Source organism: Dryobates pubescens, chromosome 26 (genome assembly GCF_014839835.1).
Source record: "Dryobates pubescens isolate bDryPub1 chromosome 26, bDryPub1.pri, whole genome shotgun sequence".
In the NCBI taxonomy this organism is placed as follows: Eukaryota; Metazoa; Chordata; class Aves; order Piciformes; family Picidae; genus Dryobates; species Dryobates pubescens.
Genome location: NC_071637.1, coordinates 16,312,477 through 16,334,482, shown reverse-complemented (window position 1 = coordinate 16,334,482; position 22,006 = coordinate 16,312,477). Strand labels below are relative to the sequence as shown.

Sequence of the window (22,006 nt, the reverse complement as noted above, 5' to 3'; positions counted from 1 at the left end):
TACAGCAGTGAGGTGGCGTGGGAGCCTTCCTTCCTCTGCTCCCACGGTGGCCACGAGTGGGGAAGGCCAGGGGAAGTGGCTTCCCCTTTGAGTCACCCGTTGGGCAAGGCTGGGCATTCGGTGGCAGGGGCACCGCGGTGGCCCCAGCACGTGTGCAGGACGCCCCCGGGCTCCCTGTGCCCAATATAAGCCCTGGTGCAGGTGGATGGGGTGCCCAGGGTGCTCGGGCAGCCCACAGCCATGCCCACTGTGCCAGCCTCCAGGTCCCAGCGCCGTCCCCAGGGCACACAACGGACGACACGGCTCTGCCTCCTGCTGCTCCTGCTGACTGCCTGCGTGCCCACCGCGGGCACCAACCCTGGCATCAAGGCCTGGCTGACTCGCAGGACGCTGGAGTTTGGTGAGCTTTGCACCCCCGGCCATCCAGTGGGGAACTGGGCAGGGCCCGGAGGGGGGCGATGCCCGGACTGGGGGGGGTGGAAGGGGTGTCCTGGACCTGGCTGCTCACCCCCCCTGGCACCCCAACCCTTCCTGGTGCCCGCCTCTGACCCCTGGCTCTGCCCAGGTCGGCGTTTCGGGCTGGAGCTGCTGCAGTCGCTGCTGCAGAAGGAGCATGAGCTGAACCTGAGCGGCTCCCACCACATCCCGCTGCTGGGGACGCTCTCCTATGAGGTGCCCCGGTAAGGTCCCTGCCCCCAGCGCTGCCCCCAGCGCTGCCCCCAGCGCTGCCCCCAGCGCTGCCCCCAGCCCTGCCAGGCGCAGCCCTGAGCCCGGCCTGCCTGTGCCCTGCAGGATCCACATCCAGGAGCTGCAGCTGAACGACTCCAGCTTGGACTTCGCTGAGGACGTGGGGGTGAAGCTGAGGGTGCAGCGCGGCCGCCTCCGCCTCAGCGCCGACTGGGGAGCCCGGCTGGGTGCCCTGTGAGTGCTCGCCCGCGGCGGGCACCGAGAGGGGCACACGGGTGGCTCAGGGTGGCTTGAAGCCGTCCCCCGTGCTCACCCGCTCTGTCCCCAGCCAGGACAAGGGCTCCGTCGAGCTGCTGGTAGGTGACCTGGCCGTGGTGACCGTGCTGGGGGTGGGTGCCGACGGCGGTGGCCGCCCCAGGGTGTGGAGTGCCAGCTGCGATGCCCGCGGCACCGACCTGAACATGCAGTTTCGCCATGGGTACAGGTGATGCCGGGACCCCTATTCCCCCCCTGCCCCTGGCACACGGGGGCTCTCAGGTGCCCCTGGCCAGGGGAGGCTGTGGGGCACCCCGGGGTGACGTGAGGACCCTGCTCTGCCCCGCAGCTGGCTCTACAACCTGCTGGCACCGCTGGTGCAGAGCGCCCTGCGGCAGGAGCTGAACAGGATGGTGAGTGCTTGGTCCCTGTGCCGTGGGCTGTGGAGGTTTTCCCTCTCCCCCCCACCGTGGCAGGCTCGGGGAGCGGCTTGGGGACCCCCAGCCCCGGGCTCGCTGATGCTCTGCTCTGCTTCCAGCTCTGCTCTGAGCTCCGCAGGGGCGTCCACAGGCTGGAGGCTGCCCTGAAGCACATGGCTGGTGGGTGAGGGGACCCTGGGGGCCAGGGCTGGGGCAGGAGGGGACAGCACAGGGTGGTCCGGGGAGGTCTGCAGGACCTTGCTCTGTGTGTGTGTGGGGGGGTCTGCCCCCTCAAATCAGGGCTGCAGGAGGGGCTGGTGGTGCAACTGCCCCCAGCCCCCTCTGTGTCCCTGCAGTGTCCACCCAGCTGGACCCTTTTGCTGCCATCGACTACTCCCTGCTGGGACCACCAACCATCGGGGCAGAGCACGGGGATGTCGCCCTCAAGGTAAAGTCGTCCCGGGCGCCCCTGGGCTGGCTCTGGCAAGGTGGGCACAGGGGTACCTGGCTGAGCCTCGTGTCCCTCTGTCTGCCTGTCTCGGCAGGGGGAGTTTTTCACGGTGGGCAAGTTCCAGCAGAGACCTTCCTTGGGGCTGCCCGTGGCCCTGCCCGTGGCCCTGCCCGTGGCCCTGCCCACGGCCCTGCCCACAGCTGGGGCCGCGGCACAGGAGCCCATGCTGCTGCTGGCTGTCACTGAGCATGTGGCCAACTCTGCTGCCTTCACTTACTTCATGGCTGGGGCCCTGCGCAGGAGGATCTCCAGCGACATGGTAGGGACAGAGGGACAGCTCCAGCCACGGCTGTGGGGCCCAACTGCCCCCCCTGGCGTCCCACCGAGGGGGCCCTGTGCCCACCTGTGCCCATCCCGACCCCTCTGCTGCCTTCCAGCTCCCGCGGCAGTTCCCCATCCAGCTGAGGACCAAGAGCATGAAGCTGCTCTCCCCGCAGGTGGGTGAGGGGGGCATGGGGCACAGGGAGAAGGGGACACAGGTGGGATGTGGGGCAGGCCAGGACACTGGCAGGGTGGGACATGGGATGGGATGCAGGAGGTCCAGAGCTTGGGATGGACGTGGGTAGGGTGGGATGCAGGAGCAGGGGATAGAATGCAGGAGAGGTGGGACACAGGAGGGATGCCACATGGAAGGGGATGTGGGAGGGGCAGGATGCAGGTGGGATGGGACAGGGGATGCCACAGAGGTGGAATGGGATGTAGGAGGGACAGGATGCAGGTAGGATGGCACATAGGATGCCACGGAAGTGGAATGGGATGCAAGAAGGACAGGCCATGGGCTGGGATGTGGGAGGGGCAGGAGGCAGGTGGGATGGGACAGGGGATGGCATGGAGGTAGAACGGGAGAGGACAAGGGATGGGATCAAGCAGGAGGGGGCACAGAAGGGCTGGGGTGAAGGGGAAATGGGACAGGGGCAGGGTGGGATACAAGATGGGATGAAGGCAGGATGGGACTTGGGCAGCACAGGACCACCCTGCCTGCCCCCAGGCAGCCCTCATCATGTTCCACCTCCTCCTCCTCGGATGAGGGCTCTGGAGGGCGGTGGGAAGCAGCTGGGAGGTGGGGCTGGTGCCCGCGGTGCCGGTGTGGCTCCGTGCCAGCCCGGCCTGTGTGCCCCCCAGCTGCAGGAGCGCTACCCAGACCGGCCCCTGGAGCTGGAGCTCTGGGCACGCCGGCAGCCCCTGCTCTCCTGCCACCCCCACGCCCTGCAGGGCATCCTCTTTGGCTCTGCTGAGGCCTTCGTGGTGCTGCCCAATGCCACCAGGGTCCCTGCCTTCCTGCTGAACATCGTGAGTGCCTGCTGCTGCCATGGCACAGGGACGTGCTGGGCAATGCTGGGGTGGTGCTGCGTGGCACTGGGTGGTGCTGCGTGGCACTGGGTGATGCTGCGTGGCACTGGCTGATGCTGAGCAATGCCAAGGTGATGCTGACGCAGTGCTAGGTGGCACTGGTTGATGCTGCATGGCACTGGGTGATGCTGTGTGGCACTGGCTGATGCTGAGGTGGTGCTGCATGGCACTGGGTGATGCTGGGGTGATGCTGCGTGGCACTGGGTGATGCTGAGCAATGCCAAGGTGATGCTGACGCAGTGCTAGGTGGCACTGGTTGATGCTGGGTGGCACTGGGTGATGCAGGGCAATAATGGGTGGCACCAGGTAAGGCTGGGTGGTGCAGAGCTGCAGGCACTGCCCTGCTCTTCCCAACATCTCTTCTTGCTGCAGGATGCCAACGTGACTGGGAAGCCAAGGATCACCAGGACCAGGCTGGGGGGCACTGTGAAGCTGACTGGGTGAGACCCCAGCCCCGTGCTGGGTCTGGCACTCTCTGGGAGGCACCTGGGGAGCTGCCCCTGTTCCCCACCTTGGGCCATTTGCCTCCCCCACTCATCCCCCAGCTCGGCCCCTGTCCTGCCCTGGCTCTTGGCTGTGCCTGCTGCCCTGGCACTGGGCACCCAGGCAGGCTTTCAGCTGGGCCTGATTTGCTGGGCTCCCAGCAGTGCCCTGGGAGGGGGCAGTCCCTGTGCCCACACCTGGCTCACCCTCTTCTCACCCTGCAGGCTCAGTGTGACACAGGTGGCATCACAGGTGGGCCCCGTGGAGGTGAGTGGCTGTGCTGGGGGGTGGGGAGGCAGCCCCGGGGAGCCCTGGGCTCTGCATTGCTCTGGGGGGTCCTGGGGGTGCTGGGGGGGGGCTCAGCCATGGCTGCCTGGGCTCGGGGGCTGCCTGGGCTCGGGGGCTGCCTGGGCTCAGGGGCTGCCTGTCCTGTCCCCAGGTGAAGAGGCTGGAGACCCTCCTGAAGTTCGGGCTGTGGCTTTTTGGGGTCCCTTGGGCTAACAGTGAGTGCTGTCCCCATCCTGTCCCCATCCTGTCCCCAAGTCCCCGACCTCAGCTGCCCCCCCCCAGGCTGCCCCCTCTCAGGCCCTGCTCTCCCCCCCCAGGGCGGCTCCAGGCTGGCATCCCCCTGCCCATCCCGCCTGGCCTCAGCCTGCTGGACCCCCAGCTCTCGCTGCAGGAGGTGAGTGCCACCACTGTCCCCTCACCCTCATGCCCCCCATGTGCCCTCTCTCACCCTGACTCCCCCCAGGGCTTTGTGCTCATCTCCACGGACCTGCAGGACAAGCCATGAGAGACTCCCTGCGTGGGACCCCCGCCCCCTCCCCAGCCCTGTCCCTGTCCCACCAGCAGCCAAGGACAAGCTGATGCCACTCTGGCTTTGTGTGTGTCCCCCCCTCATTCGTGGGAGCTCCTGAGCACCCCCCCAGCTGGGGGTGGGTTCCTCGGTGGGATTAAAGCTGCCAGTGTGGCTCAGCCTGCCGTGGGTGTCTGTGGGGTCCCTAGGCAGGGTCCCCCCCCACCATGCTGGGGACATCGTGGGGTCCCCCCCAGCCGCAGGGGACTTTGGCCATGCTGGGGCCGGGGGGTCCTGTCCCCTGTGCTGGGGTGCAGAGGAGCAGCTGTCCGGGGCTGGGGCTCGGGTGGGCGCCGGTGGCTCTCGGGGACCTGGGGTGTCACCCCCAACCCTCCGCCGTCTCCTGGCCATCGCGCGGCCGCGGCGGCTCGGCCGCTTCCCCCGACGCCCACGGGATGGTGCTCGTGTCCGTGGGTCCCGCCGGCTCCCGGCAGCCCACGGCTCCGGCCGCTGCCCTCCTCCCCTAGAGGGGGCGAAAGGGACGTGCTGGGGGGCGGGGGGGGAGAGGCTGAGCCGCAAGCAGGGAGCGCAGCAAGCTCAGCACCACCCGGGCGGGGGGGCAAGCTGGGCCAAATTCAGTCCCCTCCGAAGGGCAGGGGGTGCTGGGAGGGCCTTTCCCCCGTTTCCAGCTCAGTGATGGGCAAAAGGCAGCCCCAGGAGCACAGAGGGGATGCGGCACCAAGCCCCCTCCCTCCTCCCCCCAGCACGGCCGTGGATGGCACCCCCGCGGTGCTGAGCCCCCAGCCCCCAGCCCCGGCCCAGGGAGGAGCTCCCTCAGCCCCTGGGTGAGGACACAGAGTGGGCAAGGTGAAAAGCAGCAGGGCCGGGCAGGGACCTGCTCAGGATGGGGACTGGCAGTGCCATGCCAAGCCAGCCCTGCCCTTGGCACAACAGCAACCCCGCAGCGATGGCTCCACAACGGTGCCCTGGGCACAGCACTGCCTCCCTCCCTCCCTCCTCCCTCCAAGGAGGGATCCATCACTATCCCCTTTCCCTGTTCCCTTAACCCTTTCCCCTTGTCCCTTTCCCCCCTTCCCCCCTTTCCCTCCTTTCCCCCTTCCCCCCTTTCCCCTTTCCTTTTCCCCTTTCCCCTTTCCTTTTCCCCTTTCCCCTTTCCTTTCCCCCTTTCCCCTTTCCTTTTTCCCTTTCCCCTTTCCTTTCCCCCTTTCCCCTTTCCTTTTCCCTTTTCCTTCCCCCTTCCCCCTTCCCCCCTTCCCCCCTTCCCCCCTTCCCCCCTTCCCCCCTTCCCCCCTTCCCCCTTTCCCCCTTTCCCCCTTTCCCCCTTTCCCCCTTCCCCCCTTCCCCCCTTCCCCCCTTCCCTTTCCCCCTTTCCCCTTTTCCCTTTTCCCTTTTCCCCTTTCCCCTTTCCCCTTTCCCCTTTCCCCTTTCCCCTTTCCCCTTTCCCCTTTCCCCTTTTCCCCTTTCCCCTTTCCCCTTTCCCCTTTCCCCTTTCCCCTTTCCCCTTTCCCCTTTCCCCTTTCCCCTTTCCCCTTTCCCCTTTCCCCTTTCCCCTTTCCCCTTTCCCCTTTCCCCTTTCCCCTTTCCCCTTTCCCCTTTCCCCTTTCCCCTTTCCCCTTTCCCCTTTCCCCTTTCCCCTTTCCCCTTTCCCCTTTCCCCTTTTCCCCTTTCCCCTTTCCCCTTTTCCCCTTTCCCCTTTTCCCCTTTTCCCCTTTCCCCTTTTCCCCTTTTCCCCTTTTCCCCTTTTCCCCTTTTCCCCTTTTCCCCTTTTCCCCTTTTCCCCTTTTCCCCTTTTCCCCTTTTCCCCTTTTCCCCTTTTCCCCTTTCCCCTTTTCCCCTTTTCCCCCTTTCCCCTTTTCCCCTTTTCCCCTTTCCCCTTTTCCCCTTTCCCCTTTTCCCCTTTCCCCTTTTCCCCTTTCCCCTTTTCCCCTTTGCCTTCCCCATCCCCATCCCCTTCTCCTTCCCCTTCCCTCCAGCCTTTCCCCCACCCCTCCCTCTACCCACCTATTCCTCCACCCCTCCCCTTTCATGCCCCCCCCCGTGCCCCCCAGCCCCCCACAGAGGCACAGCACAGCAGCAGCTCCATGGAGAAGTTTATTTGTTGGTTCACCTGCACCTGCGACCCGAAGCGCTCAAGGGGCTACTGCTAACCCCCCCCCCCCCCCCCCCCCCCATCGAGCAGGACCCCTTGGGAGCAGCCAGTCCGTGCTCAGTGACCAGGTGGGACCCCCCCCTCAGCGCCCCCCCCCCCCATATCCCCACCCCCCACCCCCGAAAAGCTTTGGAGCCTTCCGGTTCAGCCTCCCCTCCTTTCATCCCACCCTGGCCTGCGCAGGAGCAGGGCCCCAGACATAAATAGGGACAGACAAGATAACAAAAATAGCGTTCAGAGTATTCACAGAGGGGTTAAAAACCACGGGGGAGGGGCAGCAGAGCGGGCACGGGGTGGGCACGGCCAGATGGGCACCGGGGGGGGGGTGGGGTGGGCACGGCTGGGTGAGCCTGCGGGCACAGCTGGCCCTGCCCCGGGCAGGCTCTGGAGGGGGCAGGGGGGGTTCTCAAAGCTCATTTCAGCCCAAAGCCTGCAGCTTCCCTGCCCTGGTGGCAGCAGGAGCAGCGCGGGGGGTGGGCAAGGGGGGGATGCCAGGCTCCTGTGTCACCTCTGTCACTGTCACCGCATGCACCCGTCACAGCCACGCCGCGGGGCAGGGCCCTGCCTGTGCTACAGGGGCTGGCAGAGGTGTGGGCAGCAGCTCCTGCTCTCCCTAGAGGGGCTCTCTGGAGGGGGGGGGGGGGGGAGGGGGCAGGGATGGCACCCAGCCGGTGCCACCCCTCGCTCCCCTCTCCCCTGGGCTGCTGTCCCCCCACGGTGGGGCTGCTGCCGCCAGGGCTCTGCCAGCCTGGTGCTGGGCAGCAGCTCTGCCTCGACCCCTCCCCAGCTCTGCTCCTTGCCCAGGCTCTCTGCAGAGCCCCCCCCCCCGCCCCGTGCCAGGGCAAAGCGTGCCCCCTCCCCTCGCCTGCAGGCACTGGGGGGTGGGGGGAGGGCACCCAGCGCCCCACAGCAATCTACATTCCGAGGAAGAGGAGGGGGAGGGTCCCTCCAGCCCGGGCACTGCCCTGGGCCTGCCCATCCTCCTCCCCTTCCGCTCCCAGCCCCCAGCAGCTGCTCCCTGGGCATAAAGGGCAAGGGGGAGGGCACCGGAAGGGTGCCCCCAGCCTCTGCCTCTTTGCCCCCACACCACAGGGATCAGCTCGGGCCGGAGGAGGCAGGGACGGGATGGGGATGCTGCTGGCAGGCTCCATCCCAGCCAGCAGCCTGCACCGTCCCGGCTTGGGCTGCAGGGGACCTGAGCAGGCTGGGGAGGGGGTGGGGAGGGTTGGGGGGAGGGAGCTGGACCCTCGCTCTGGCTTTTAGGGGCGGGGGGGGGGACACACACCTTATCTTAGTGCCACAGCTACACACACGCACGCACTCACACATGCAAAAATAAGTCTGTTTTATTCTCTTCAAAGTGATCTAGAGGACCCTGCGGGGCCGGGACACCTCCTGAACGCCCCCTCCCCACCTCCCAGCGCCCCCGCCGGGCCCTCCCCCGCGCTGGGGGCCGGGGGCTGAAGTGCTGCGGTGGTCTCAGCGCCTCTCAAACACAAGGGGAGGGGAGGTACAGACGGGCTACGATCAAAGGAGCTGGAGGCAACCGGGGAGAAGCTGCAGGGAGCAGCAGGGGAGGCGGTGGGAAGGGGCTGCTCCGCGCCCCCCCCCCCCCCCCCCCCCGGGGCCCCCCCCGCCCCTCGGTGCCGGTGCTCGGGAGCGGAGTGTAGTGGATGTGGCGGTGAAGGCGTCCCGGGGACGGCAGGGGGCCGCGGCCGAGGGTCACTTGCGGCTCAGCAGAGATCCCAGCAGGAGGACCCCGGCCACCGTGGCGCCGGTCAGGAGCCACTTGTTGAAGGTCTCCTGCCCCTTGCGCACCTCGGCAGCAGCATCGTTCCCGTAGAGGTCCACAAAGCGCTCCTGGGGCGAGAGAGGAAGCAGTCAGCGGGGGGCTGCCAGGGCTGCAGCGCAACTCCGAGCCTCAGCCTCGGGGCCTCTCGCTTCGGGGGGCTTGGAGCAGCTCCAGAGCAGGGCAACCAAGCTGGGGAAGGGTCTGGAGAACTTCTGAGGAGCAGCTGAGGGAGCTGGAGAGAAGGAGGCTGAGGGGAGACCTACAGCTCCCTGAAAGGAGGCTGGAGGCAGGAGGGGCTTGGGGTCTTCTCCCACATCCAAGGGACAAGTGACAGGGCAAGGGGAGATGGCCTCAAGCTGCCCCAGGGGAGGTTTAGGGGGGGACATGAGGAACAATTTCTGCCCCTTGAGGGCTGCCAAGGCCTGGCCCAGGCTGCCCAGGGCAGTGCCCATCCCTGCAGGGCTTTCAGAGCTGTGGAGCTGTGGTGCTGAGGGCCATGGGCTGGTGGTGCCCTGGCAGTGCTGGGGTCAGGCCTGGGCTCCAGGGTCAGAAGGGTCTCTCCCAGCCAAAAGGAGTTCCTCTGGAAGCTGGGTGGCAGATGCCTTGTGCCTCCTGGCCCTGAATCACACCCAGAGGGTGCTGGGGGGAGCACAGCACCAGTCATGAGGGCAGGAGCTGCCAGGGAGGAGCTGCCAGGAGAAGCCCAGGCAGGGCAGGAGCTCTGTGAGGAGCAGTGCAGGGGACAGGCAGCACTGCAGCAGAGCAGGGCTGGGCTCCAGCCCACTGCTGGGGGAGCAGGAGCCCACCCCGGGCACCCCCCGTGCTGCTTTGCCACCCAAGGTGGGGCCCACACCTGCCCCTCCTCCCGGCAGGACCCAGCACTCCCAGCCCCTGAGCTGCAGGCAGAGCCCCTGAGTCAGCTGCTGGCTGCTGCTGGGGGTCAGGAGAGCAGGGCCAGGCCTGAGGGCTGGACAGGAATGTGGTCACTCCTGCCCGGCGCGGCCCAGCCGCCCTGCGCCCGGGGGGGACGTGTGGCAGCGCCGGGCAGGGATGGCCACGGCCTGCAGCCTGGGAGGGGAGGGCAGAGAGGGCTCCCCAGAGCTGAACTGCTTCCAAACCCACGCTCCCCGAGAGCCCTGTGCCCCTGCAGCGCCCAGGGGCACGGTGCCAGCCCGGCCCGGGCGCCTCGGGGACAGCTGCTGGGGTCCCCAGGCCAGGCTGGGCAGGGAGGGCTCCCAGGGTTACCAGGGCCCAGCAGGGCTGGGGGCAGCTGGGAGCTCTGGGGTGCCCTGCAGCTGCTGTGGGGGCACCTCCAGGCCCTCTGACCAGCAAGGCCCCCCCAGGTTCCTGGTAAGGGAAGGCAGTTCCAGTAACTGGGCTGCTCTGGGAGGGCAGAGATAAGCCTGGCTGAGGCTGTGGCACTCCCTGGGGGCACAGGCAGTGCCACCCCTGCCTGCAGGCTGCCCCCCCCCGGCCTGGCTGTGGCACTCCCTGGGGGCACAGGCAGTGCCACCCCTGCCTGCAGGCTGCCCCCCCTGGCCTGGCTGAGGCTGTGGCACTCCCCTGGGGGCACAGGCAGTGCCACCCCTGCCTGCAGGCTGCCCCCCCTGGCCTGGCTGAGGCTGTGGCACTCCCTGGGGGCACAGGCAGTGCCACCCCTGCCTGCAGGCTGCCCCCCCCCCGGCCTGGCTGAGGCTGTGGCACTCTCTGGGGGCACAGGCAGTGCCACCCCTGCCTGCAGGCTGCCCCCCCCCGGCCTGGCTGTGGCTGTGGCACTCCCTGGGGGCACAGGCAGTGCCACCCCTGCCTGCAGGCTGCCCCCCCCCCGGCCTGGCTGAGGCTGTGGCACTCTCTGGGGGCACAGGCAGTGCCATCCCTGCCTGCAGGCTGCCCCCCCCGGCCTGGCTGAGGCTGTGGCACTCCCCTGGGGGCACAGGCAGTGCCACCCCTGCCTGCAGGCTGCCCCCCCCCGGCCTGCCAGTGCCTGTGCCCACTGCTGCACGGCCTGGGAGGCCTCAGTGCCCAGATGGTGCCTGGCATCCACAGGCTCTTGGGGCTGCTGCCTTTCCCTTGCTCGTGCAAACGTGGTGCCAGTCCCCCTGGCTGCCCCAAAACTGCCCCAGCCTGGTCACAGCTTGCAGGGCATCTCCTCCCCTGGGCACACACCAGGCTCACCCAGAGCTTTGCACAGGAAGGTGGGCAGCAGATGGGCACAGTGGCACCCAAGGAACTGGGCTGTTCCTTGGGCACAGGCTTCTTTCCTGTGTGGGAGCAGAATCCCAGCATGGAGGGGCTGGAAGGGACCTCTGGAGCTCTCCCAGCTCAAGCCCTGCTCCAGCAGGGCTCCCACAGCAGCCTGCCCAGGGGCACAGTGCCCAGGGGGGGTTGGAAGCTCTGCACACCAGGAGACTCCACAACCTCTCTGGGCAGCCTGCTCCAGGGCTCTGCTCCCTCACACCAAACAACTTTCTCCTCATGGAACCTCCTGGCTGCCACTCTGTGCCCATTGCTCCTTGTGCTGTCCCTGGGCACCACTGGGCAGAGCCTGGCCCCAGCCTCTTGCCCCCCAGCCTTTAAACATTGATCAGCATTGATCAGACCCCCCCCCAAGATCAGACAGCTGACCCACCCCCCCCGGCCAGCTGTGCCCCTCAGCACCCACCTCTGTCCCACCACAGCTCTTCTCTGCCTCCTACCAAACTGCCTCCAGCCCCCCCTGGCACCCCCAGCTTCCTTCCACACCCCCTGGCCGGGGAGCTGGCACCAGCAGCCCCTGGCCCTGGGGCAGCAGCGGTTCTGCCAGCTCACCCTGGGGCACAGCACTGCTGCCACCCCACTCAGAGCCCTCCCCAGGGATGTGCCAACCGTCCCCATGGCTCCTGCCACCCAAACAGAGCCGAGGGCAGCTCCCTTCCCACGGGGCCTGCCAGCTGGCACAGCCTCCCTGGGGCAGGGAGGGGCAGGAGGGAGGCTCACAGGCAGCAGGGACAGGGCCCCAGCAGGAGCCCTCCACAGCCCCACCAGGCAGGGCACAGCCCCACCAGGGAGGGCACAGCCCCACGGCGGGGGGGAAGGACCTCCCTGCAGGGCGGGCACCGGGGAGAGGGCTTCCAGGACGAGACCCGGGGGGGAGGCAGCTGGGCAGAGCTGGCAGCTGAGGCTCAGCTGGCAGCCTGCTGCTTTGTGCCACCAGGCTGGGGCCAAGGCTCTTCCAAGAAGCCTGGGTTGGAGCTGCTGCTTCTGAGAAGAGGAAGTGTTTGCTGCCCCACAGATAACGGCGCCCGGGGCCGCCGCAGCTATCGGCTGCCACAGCCGGGGCACAGCCAGGCCCAGACCCCTCCTCAGCCTGCCCCCCGCCCAGAGCAGCCAGCAGCTGAGGGGCTGAGCCCTGAGACCCCCACCACACCCCCTGCAGCTGCCCCAGCTCAGCCCCTGTACCACCACCAGCCCAGATGTGTCCCCCGGGAACGAGGAGCCCAGATGTGGCCCTTGGGGAATGGCCACCCCAGATGTGTCCCCCTGGGGCTGGCACTCCCAGATGTGGCCCTTGGGGAATGGCCACCCCAGATGTGTCCCCCTGGGGCTGGCACTCCCAGATGTGGCCCTTGGGGAATGGCCACCCCAGATGTGTCCCCCTGGGGCTGGCACTCCCAGATGTGTCCCTTGGGAATGGCCACCCCAGATGTGTCCCCCTGGGGCTGGCAGTCCCAGATGTGGCCCTTGGGAATGGCCACCCCAGATGTGTCCCCCTGAGGCTGGCACTCCCAGATGTGGCCCTTGGGAACGGTGATCCCAGATGAGGGGGAGGGGGAGGGCATCCTCCTCCTCCTCCTCCTCCTCCTCCTCCCTGCTGGGCTGGAGGGCAGGGCACAGCAGCCTGCTCGGTTCCCACACTGCTGCTTGGGGATTGGGGCGGGGAAGAAGGGAGAGGGAGGGCGCTTGGCTGCTCTGCACCTGAAGCCCAGCACCCCCAGCACCCATCCTGCCCTCCCTGGCCTGGTGCTTGGGCTCTCAGGCTTGCCCAGACTCGTCCAGATATTTCTGGCCTCCCCCAGGCACCTTTATCTGAGAGGAAATATTTGGCATTCCTGAGGCAATCACAGGACCAGGGCAGCAACAGCACAGTCATGTCTCAACAGCCCTCTCCCTGGCCTCCTTCCACCCCAGAGAGGCCAGAGGCCAGAGGCCAGGCCAGGCTGTTCCCCCAGCCAGCAGCCCTCACATGCCCTTCCCTTCCCCGCCCGGCACCGGGAGGATGCTCCGGGGCAGGCCGGGAGGAAGCAGTGAGGCTGTGCTGATGACAGGACCCTGCCCTTGCTTCTCCTCACCCCCCCAGGTGCTGGGGAAGGAGCTGCTGGCTTCTGGCTGCAGCCTAAACCAGCACTGGCTGCTGGGGTGGGGACTGCCCTGCAGCCTGCCTCAGCTGCCTGCAGCAGACACAACCACAGAAGCAGTCAGGGCTGGAGGGGACCCCAAGGCTCAGCCAGTCCCAGCCCCCTGCCATGGGCAGGGACCCCCCACACCAGATCAGCCTGGCCAGAGCCTCAGCCAGCCTGGCTGCAAACACCTCCAGGGCTGGGGCCCCAACCACCTCCCTGCACAGCCCATGCCAGGGCTTCACCACTCTCATGGGGAAGAACTTCCTCCTCCCCTCCAGCCTGAATCTCCTCACCTCCAGCTTCAGTCCCTTCCCCCTGCTCCTATCACTGCCTGAGAGCCTGAGCAGTCCCTCCCCAGCCTGCTTGGAGCCCCCTGCAGATGCTGGGAGGCCACAATGAGGTCTCCTCAGAGCCTTCTCTTCTCCAGACTGAACAGCCCCAGCTCCCTCAGTCTGTCCTCACAGGGAGGTGCTCTCCCATGTGGAGATTCCTTAGGTGCTCTCCCATGTGGTGCTCTCCAGAAGTGGGATTCAGTCTCCAGCTTGTGGCTGCAGTGAGGACCTGGCTCTCCAGCCCCCACCCCCAGGGCTGGGACAGGCAGGCTCTGCAGTGCCAAAGGCTCACAGTGGTCCCAAGTGCACCGTCAGGGGGGAGGCAGCAGCCACCTCAGGGCCCAGAGATGACTCAGGGCCCACAGGGAGAGGGAGGAGAGGAGCAGCTCTGACCCAGAGTGCTCTGTCCCAGGTGGGAGAGCAGGGCAGGCAGGCAGGAGGTCTGGAAACAGGAAGGGGAAGCTCCAGCTTGGGGCTGCTGCTGGTTTCATTCAGCAGGGCAGCCCAGGGGGAGGGGGGCCAGGCAGCAGATCCCATTCAAGGAGAGTGCAGCAGAGCAGCTTCCTCTTTCAAGATCAGCCTCAGCCCTTGGGGAAAGAGGATTCAGAGCCACCCAGCCACCAGGGCAGGTGAAGGAAGCAGATGTGGGCCATGGATCCCCAGCTGGTCTCCTGTGAGCGGAAAGGGCAGGGGGGGGGAAGGCTGCTGGGGAGGGCAGAGCTTGGGTGCTCAAAGCTTCCCTCAGGCTGGAAGGTGAAGGGTTGGAGGTCTCTGGAAGCTCTGAAAACCAGCAGAGAGGAGCCAGGCTCCACCAGGACCACTCCTGGCGTACCAGTGGCCCTCGGACACAACGCCTCCGACCGCAGGAGGGGCAGCAGAGCTTGCCCACACCCCTAAGCCCACCCAGCACAGCCCTGAGACCCCCAAGCAACCAGCTCAGCACACACAGAACGCTCTCCCAGCCCTCCTGCCTGGTGCAGTGTCCCCAGGCAGGGGGAGCGGCAGGGCTCGCAGGGCAAGCGAGGCTCTGTCCACGTCGCACCTTCCAGGCAGCTCCAGCTGCGCTGCGGCCGAGAGGTCCAACACCACCCCGGGGCCAGGGGCAGTCATCTGCAGGGCCAGGCCTCGCTTAATGAGATGCTGGGAAGGGCTTTTTTGTGCCGAGGACGGAGGCAAGAAAGGCGGCGCCGGCAGCTCAGGGCAGCCCACAACAAAGCCCGGAGCTGACAACCTGCTCCCTGAGCCCCTCCGGGCTGCCAGCTCACCACGGGGGACTGCCATATGGGAACCTGGGCGAGCAGCCGTGGGGAGGGGCTGGGGGGAAGGCAGCTGAGATCTTGCAGAAGCAAAGAAAACATCAGAACCCCCCAGAGGCTGCTGCCAGGGATCCTGCACCAGCAGCCCTAGGGGTTCCTGAGTGCTGGGGGAGTGGAAGAGACCTCCTGGAAGGTTTCCCTCTGCCCTCACAGAGCCACAGAAGTGTCAGGGCTGGAAGGGACCTCAGGGCTCAGCCAGCCCCAGCCCCCTGCCATGGGCAGGGACACCTCACACCACAGCAGGTTGCTCACAGCCACCTCCAGCCTGGCTGCAAACACCTCCAGGATGAGGCTTCCACCACCTCCCTGGGCAGCCTGTGCCAGGCTCTCACCACCCTCCTGGCCAACAACTCCTTCCTCACAGCCAATCTGAGTCTCCCCACTTCCAGTCTGGCTCCATCCCCCCCAGCCCTATCATTACTTGACACCCTTCCTGTAGCCCCCTTTCCCCACCACCCCCAGCCCTGTCTGCAGCCCCGGCCCCGCAGCACAGCTGACGGGACGGGGACCGGGGGACAAGGTGCCCCTGCCTGGGGAAGCCAAGGCAAGCTGCCACCCGAGGCAGGGGGCTCAGAGCTCCTCCAGCTGCTCAGCTTCACCCCGCCGGTGCCCTCAGCACCCCGGGCTGGCTCGGGGAGGGGCAGGGGGCTCCGGGGACGGCGCAGCCGCAGGTGCAAAGGCTCCGGGGACGCAGCTCGAAACTGTTATGCAAATGGTGACCTCCAGGGAAGCAGCTGCTGATCTCCATGACAATGGCAGGGAATGCCACCGGCTCCACCGCCTCCCCTGGCCTGCCAGCAGGTGCTGAGGTGCTGCTGGGCTGCTTCGGGGGGCTCGGGGGGGGGCTGCCCTCGCCCAAGCTCCAGGGCTCTGCTGCCAAAGAAACCCAAGGGAGGGAGCCATCAACTCCACAGGGCTCGTTCAGCGAGCACCTCCCCTCCTTCCTCTCCTCTTGGCCACCCAAGGCACAAGCTGGGGGGGTGTGGGAGTGAGCCACGGGGTGGTGGGACCCAGCCATGGGGTGGTGAGAGTGAGCCATGGGGTAGTGAGAGTGAGCAGTGGGGTGGTGGGACCCAGCCATGGGGTGGTGAGAGTGAACTGTGGGGTGGTGGGAGGGAGCAGTGGGGTGGTGGGACCCAGCCATGGGGTGGTGAAAGTGAGCCATGGGGTGGTGGGAGTGAACTGCGAGGTGGTGGGAGTGAGCCATGGCGGGGTGAGTGAGCCATGGTGGGGTGAGAATGAACCATGGGGTGGTGAGAGTGAGCCATGGGGGGGTGAGAGTGAACTGTGGGGTGGTGGGAGTGAGCTGTGGGGTGGTGAGAGTGAGCCATGGGGTGGTGAGTGAGCCATGGGGTGGTGGGAGTGAGCTGTGAGAGTGAGCCATGGGGTGATGTGACCCAGCCATGGGGTGGTGAGAGTGAGCCATGGAGTAGTGAGAGTGAGCCATGGGGTGGTGGGAGTGAACTGCGAGGTGGTGGGAGTGACCCATGGGGGGATGAGAGTGAGCCATGGGGTGATGTGACCCAGCCATGGGGCGGTGGGCACCTGGTCCTGGGACCTCAGCCCAAGAAGCCTGTGGGGCTTCACCCCCAGGCAGGCCAGAGCCAGCTCCCTCCTGCGCAGAGCCAGGCCCTGGCTGGCACGCTCCAGCCCCAGCCCTCCCCGCGGCAGCCTCCTGTCAGACTGGTTCCATCCCCGGCTCCAGGGGTCCTGCGCTAGCCCCACGCCGTGCAGCACCGTTCCAGCCTTTCCCAAGCAGATGAAAGGGGCTCTGGTGACAGCTGCGACCCCCCTGGTCCCTGCCCCTGCCCCGGGAGGCTGCAGCACGGGAGGCAGGGCTGGGAGCTGCTCTCTTGCTCTCTCTCCACGCCAGCAATGTGCTGAGACATCGCTGCCTGCTAGGGCTGGGGAGGGTGGGGATGACTAATCCACTTGCATCCATCTTTCATCAGGAGCTTCTCCCTCAAGCACGCAGGCTGAGAGCTCCTGAAGGTGCTGGAGCCGGGGGGGGGGGTTGGCTGGCAGGGGAGGAGGAGGAGGAGGAGGCACAGAGCAGAGCACACAGGGGAGGGATTAGCACCTGCTGGGCAGGGGATTGTTTGCCACAGGGCATTAAGAGGAGCAGTGTGAGGGGAGAGGGTGGTCTCTCTCTGCCCCAGCAGACAGATGGTGTCTGAGCCTTTGTGCGAGGGGCTGGCTGGGGGGGCAGGGGGAGGCTCCTGCTGTCACCTTTCCATTCGCTGCTGCCCACCCTGGCGGCTTCAGAGGCTCACGGCAGGGGCTGGGTTGGAAGAGACCTTTAAGATCGTCTGGTTCCAAGTCCCCTGCCCTGGGCAGGGACACTGAACCATGCTGCTCATCCAGGCTTCAGCCCTGGAGGGTTCTAAGGCCAGGGTGGAGGTGTCCCTGCCCATGGCAGGGGGGCTGGATCTGGATGATCCTTCAGGTCCCTCCCAGCCCAAACAATTCTGTGGTTCTATGATGCCGAGGGAGGAGGCAGCCACAGCCTCCCTGGGCAACCTGTGCCAGTCTCTCCCCACCCTTCCTGGGAAGAATTCCTTCCTCATCTGCAGCCTCAGCCTGCCCTCTTCCAGCTCAGAGCCATTGCCTCTCACGCTGTCCCTCCAAGCCCTTGTCAAAAGTCCCTCCCCAGCTCTCCTGCAGGCCCTCCCCAGGCCCTGGGAGGCTGAGCAAAGCCTCAGTTTCACCTTGGCACTGCTGCCTGTCCCAGGCCTCTCAGCTCCTCTGCAGCCCTGCCCTTGTGCAACCCTGGGCAAAGCTGCACCCAGGGGATGTGCCCTGCAGCCTCCTGCCCCCAGCCACGCTGCAGGTGGCACCAGCCTGGCTGGCAGTGCTGCTCTGCTGGAGGCCAGGGAGGATCTGCAGAGGGTCCTGGCCAGGCTGGAGCAGTGGGTTGAGCTCACTGGGCTGAGGTTCAAGCAGGCCAAGGGCTGGGGCCTGCACTTGGGGCACAACAACCCCATGGATGCTCCAGCCTGGGGGGCAGAGTGCCTGGTGGGAAAGGACCTTGGGGGCTTGGTTGACAGCAGCTGAGGAGGAGCCAGGGGGTGCCCAGGTGGCCAAGAAGGCCACCAGCAGCCTGGCCTGGATCAGCAATGCTGTGGGCAGCAGGAGCAGGGCAGGGATGGTGCCTCTGTGCTGGGCACTGGGGAGGCCACAGCTGGATCCTGGGCTCAGGTTTGGGTCCCTCACTCCAAGAAGGACATTGAGGAGCTGAAGCATGTCCAGAGAAGGGCAGTGAAGCTGGGGAAGGGTCTGGAGCACGAGTCTCATGGGCATGAGGAACAATTTCTCCCCCTTGAGGGTTGTCCAGGCCTGGAGTCTCCATCCCTGGAGGGGTTTGAAAGCTGTGGGGCTGAAGGCCACAGCTTAGTGGTGCCCTGGGTTAGGGGTTGGACTCAACACCCTTGAAGGTCTTCTCCAAGCATCCTGTGGTTCTCAGCTTAGCCAGGGGCTGAGCCATGGGATGCCAGCAGCTCTCCCTGCCCCTCAGCTGCACCAGGAGCCTTGCCTCAAACCCTCCCTGCAGGCAACAGCACTCAAGGCAGCGAGGCTGGCTGCAAGGACAGTCCCCAGCTGAGGGGGAAAGGACACCCAGGCCTCCCACCTCCAGCCATGGATCCTCCAGCAGCCCAGAGGAGCTGCAGCCAAGCCCTCCCCACCTCCCAGCTCAGCCCCAGCTGAGGCTCAGGAGGCTGCAGGAGCTCTTACATGCCACTTGAATGAGGAAAAAAGGGGAAAGGGTGGAGGAGCAGGAAGAGGAGGAAGATGTCCTCATTCTGTTTTCACTTCCTGTTAGCCCACATGAAATCTCAAATGGCTCAGGGCCACCAAGTCCCTGGCAGCAAAGTCCTCCTCTGACTGGAGGGGACGAAGCAGCCAGCAGCTGATGCAGCACAGCACAGAGAGGAGACCTTGGGCTCTGCCCTGGGCTCCTCCAGCCCTCTTGGTGCATGAAATGATCACTGCCTGCTGCACTGGAAGCCTCTAAATGAGGTCAGTAGCTCTAATCAAAGCTATTAGCTCCCTGGGAAGCTTAAAGCCCTGGTGAGCTGTGGTAGGATGGGATGGAGGAGCTTGCAAAGCCCTGGCCGTGGAGGATGTGCAGGGACTGCCCTGGGCAGCCTGGGCCAGGCCTGGGTAACCCTCAAGGGGGAGAAATTGTTCCTCATGTCCAACCTAAACCTCCCTTGGAACAACTGGAGGCCATTTCCACTTGTGCCTCCTGGGTGCACAGTGCCACCCCCAACAGAGAGGCTCCTGCCCAGCTCTGCCCATCAGCCCCTTGCCCATCTCCTGCTCAAAGCTCTGCCTGCTGCCAGGCTGTCAAGGTTTGGAGTGTTTGACTTCAGCAAGCAGCTGGCTGGCTGCAGCAGGGGCAGGAGCTCCTGCCTGCTCTTTGCTCTTGGCCAGGGGGAGCACAAACAACACAACTGCCTCAGTTTCCCCCTGAGCTCAGGAGCAGGGCTGTGAGCTGGGGAGCTCTGGGTCCCTCTGAGGTCATCACATCCAACCTTCCACCCAACACCTCCATGACCACTAAACCACCTCCTGGAGTGCCTCATCCACTTGTTTCTTGAGCCCCTCCAGGGATGGGGACTCCACCACCTCCCTGTGGAGGTGCAGCCTGTGCCAGGCCCTGACCACTCCTGCAGGACAGAAATTCTTCCTAATATCCAACCTGAACCTCCCCTGGTGCAGCTTGAGGCCATTTCCTCTTATCCTGTTGTTAGGTACTTGGAAGAGGCTAACATCAGCCTCACACCAACCTCCCAGCTCAGGCTGAGCCCAGCCCCACAGCACCAAGCCCAGCTCAGGCTGAGCCCAGCCCCACAGCACCAAGCCCAGCTCAGGCTGAGCCCAGCCCCACAGCACCAAGCCCAGCTCAGGCTGAGCCCAGCCCCACAGCACCAAGCCCAGCTCAGGCTGAGCCCAGCCCCACAGCACCAAGCCCAGCTCAGGCTGAGCCCAGCCCCACAGCACCAAGCCCAGCTCAGGCTGAGCCCAGCCCCACAGCACCAAGCCCAGCTCAGGCTGAGCCCAGCCCCACAGCACCAAGCCCAGCTCAGGCTGAGCCCAGCCCTGCTCCCACTGGAGGCTTCTCATCTCCAGGGCTCATCTCCCTGAGCAGGATGCTGCTGCCAGAAGCCAGCTACTAATTGGATCTACTTAACTCAGAAGCTGTGCCTGCAGCCAGAGCTGCAGCAGAAGCTGGAGCAGGAAGGAGGCTAAAATCAAGCAGCTCTCCCTAGGGCAACCACACAGCCCCCTGCCACTTCCCTCCTGGCAGGTACAGCCCAGTCCCCTCCCTCTGCACACTGAGGGAAGGCAGGGGCAAGTGGTGGTGGGGTGAGGAAGCAGCCCCAAGCCTCCTGAGCGTGCTGCAGGGGCAGAGAGAGCCAGCAGGATGCTGTGCTGCACCACCAGCAGCCATGAAGGAGTCACTGTCCCACTCTGCTCAGGCCACACCTGCAGCACTGCCTGCAGCTGGGGTCTCTGCTGGACCAAAACAAGTTGTGGACCACAGATCCATGACTCTGTGATCATAGACCTATGCTTCCAGGATTCTAGGACCACAGATCCATGATTCTGGGCTCACAGACCTGTGATTCCATGATTCCAGGATCACAGCTTTATGACTCCATGATTCTAGGACCACAGATCCATGATCCTGTGATCACAGACCTAGGATTCCATGATTCCAGGATCACAGATCCATGATTCCATGATTCTAGGACCATAAATCCATGATTCCATGATTCCAGGATCACAGACCTAGGATTCCATGATTCTAGGACCACAGCTCCATGATTCCAGGATCACAGCTCCATGACTCCATGATTCCAGGACCACAGATCCATGATTCCATGATTCCAGGATCACAGCTCCATGACTCTATGATTCTAGGACCATAGATCCATGATCCTGTGATCACAGCTCTATGGCTCCATGATTCCAGGACCACAGCTCCATGACTCCACGATTCTGTGACCACAGCTCTCCAGTTCCACCACTGTGGGCTCCCAGCTCCACGACCCCATGCCCACAGAAGGCCAGGCTGCAGGGCACCCCCAGGATCCCCTTGCTCCAAGCTTTCTGTGCTCACCCTGCTCCCAGCAGCAGGGGGGGCAGGCAGGCAGGCAAACCACTTCCAGCCCAGCGCTCCCACACAGTCCCCACGGCCTCCTCTCTGCTGAAGGCTTCTGAATCCTTCTTCCTTCCTTCCTTCCTTCCTTCCTCCCCTCCCTCTCTACCCTGCAGGCAGGCAGCAGTGCACTTGGGTTTCCCATTAAAGAGGATCCTGAGAGACAGCAGCACTGGGCTGCTCCACGTGAGCACGTGGCCAGGAGAAGACACAGGCAGCTGGAGCTCTGCTGCTGCAGGCAAGTCCTCCCCAGCACTGCTCAGCCCTCCTCTGATGCTTTGGGGTTGGTTGGGTTGGTTTTTTTTCCCTCCTTTCCCCCCCTTTTCCTAACTCAATGAAACATGAGGAGAAAAGAAGCAAAAAGAAAACAAAACACCCCCCCCAAAAACCCTCCAAAAGCAAACCTCAAAAACAGAGCCCCAAAAATAAACCTCCCAAAGCAAAGCCCAAAAAGTAAACCTCCAAAAGCAAAGCCCCAAAAAGCAAAGCCCCCAAAACAAACCTCAAAAACAAAGCCCCCAAAATAAACCTCCAAAAACTAAACCCCCAAAACCTAAACCCCCAAAAGCAAAGCTCCAAAAGCAAAGCCCCTAAAGCAAAACCCCAAAACCAAAGCTCCCAAAACAAGGCCCCAAAAACCAAACCTCAAAACCAAAGCCCCAAAATATAACCCCCCCCAAAACAAAACCCAAAACCAAAGCCCCAGAAACAACCTCCAAAAGCAACCCCCCCAAAACAAACCTCCAAAACCAAAGCCCCAAATCTAACCCCCCCAAAACTAAACCCCCAAAATAAACCTCCAAAACCTAACCCCCAAAACCAAAGCCCCAAAAACAAAGCCCCAAGAACTAAACCCCCAAGAACTAAACCCCAATAATAAACCTCCAAAACCAAAGCCCCCAAACCAAACCCCCGAAAACTAAGCCCCAAAAACTAAGCCCCCAAACTAAGCCACCCAAAACTAACCCCCCTAAAACAACCCTCCAAAACTAAACCCCCAAAACCTAACCCCCAAAACCTAACCCCCAAAAACTAAACCCCAAAAACTAAACCCCAAAAGCAAAGCCCCAAAAATGAAACCCCCAAAACAAGGCCCCAAAGCCAAAGCCCCCAAAACAACCCCCCAAAACCTAACCCCCAAAACCTAAGCCCCAAAACCTAAGCCCCCAAAAACTAAACCCCAAAACCTAAACCCCCAAAAACTAAACCCCCAAAAACTAAACCCCCAAAAACAACCTTCCAAAAGCAAAGCCCCAAAAACTAAACCCCCAAAACCTGAGCCCTAAAAACAAACCACCAAAAACTAAGCCCCAAAAACTAAAACCCCAAAGCAAAGCCCCAAAAATGAAG

The 22,006-nt window shown here is 64.6% G+C and overlaps 2 protein-coding genes across 4 annotated transcripts in view; one reads left to right on the top strand and one right to left on the bottom strand.

The window, feature by feature from the left end:
- Positions 1 to 240: 240 nt before the first annotated feature.
- On the top strand, positions 241 to 4,498 carry LOC104301436 (bactericidal permeability-increasing protein-like). Its single transcript, XM_054173502.1, has 15 exons — positions 241 to 400; positions 566 to 680; positions 793 to 921; positions 1,016 to 1,171; positions 1,292 to 1,355; positions 1,481 to 1,541; positions 1,718 to 1,809; positions 1,907 to 2,131; positions 2,250 to 2,309; positions 2,995 to 3,162; positions 3,595 to 3,662; positions 3,930 to 3,972; positions 4,145 to 4,208; positions 4,311 to 4,387; positions 4,457 to 4,498. The coding sequence occupies exons 1-15, from the start codon at positions 241 to 243 to the stop codon at positions 4,496 to 4,498; spliced, it is 1,524 nt and encodes a 507-aa protein (XP_054029477.1).
- Positions 4,499 to 8,304: 3,806 nt separating this feature from the next.
- BCL2L1 (BCL2 like 1) overlaps positions 8,305 to 22,006 on the bottom strand; it is a 28,562-nt gene continuing 14,860 nt past the window's right edge. For 2 of the 3 annotated variants that reach the window (XM_054173404.1, XM_054173405.1), the window contains exon 3: positions 8,305 to 8,531. In XM_054173404.1, the coding sequence (XP_054029379.1) occupies positions 8,394 to 8,531 (138 nt within the window). In that variant the 3' untranslated portion in view covers positions 8,305 to 8,393. The remainder of the gene's footprint in view (positions 8,532 to 22,006) is intronic. The other variant, XM_054173406.1, reaches the window with a different exon arrangement.

Coding starts and splice junctions, on each gene's coding strand:
- LOC104301436 (XM_054173502.1), top strand. CDS start 241: ATGCCCACTGTGCCAGCCTCCAGGTCCCAGCGCCGTCCCCAGGGCACA. Junction 401..565: donor TCGCAGGACGCTGGAGTTTG/GTGAGCTTTGCA, acceptor GGCTCTGCCCAG/GTCGGCGTTTCGGGCTGGAG. Junction 4,209..4,310: donor TGGGGTCCCTTGGGCTAACA/GTGAGTGCTGTC, acceptor CTCCCCCCCCAG/GGCGGCTCCAGGCTGGCATC.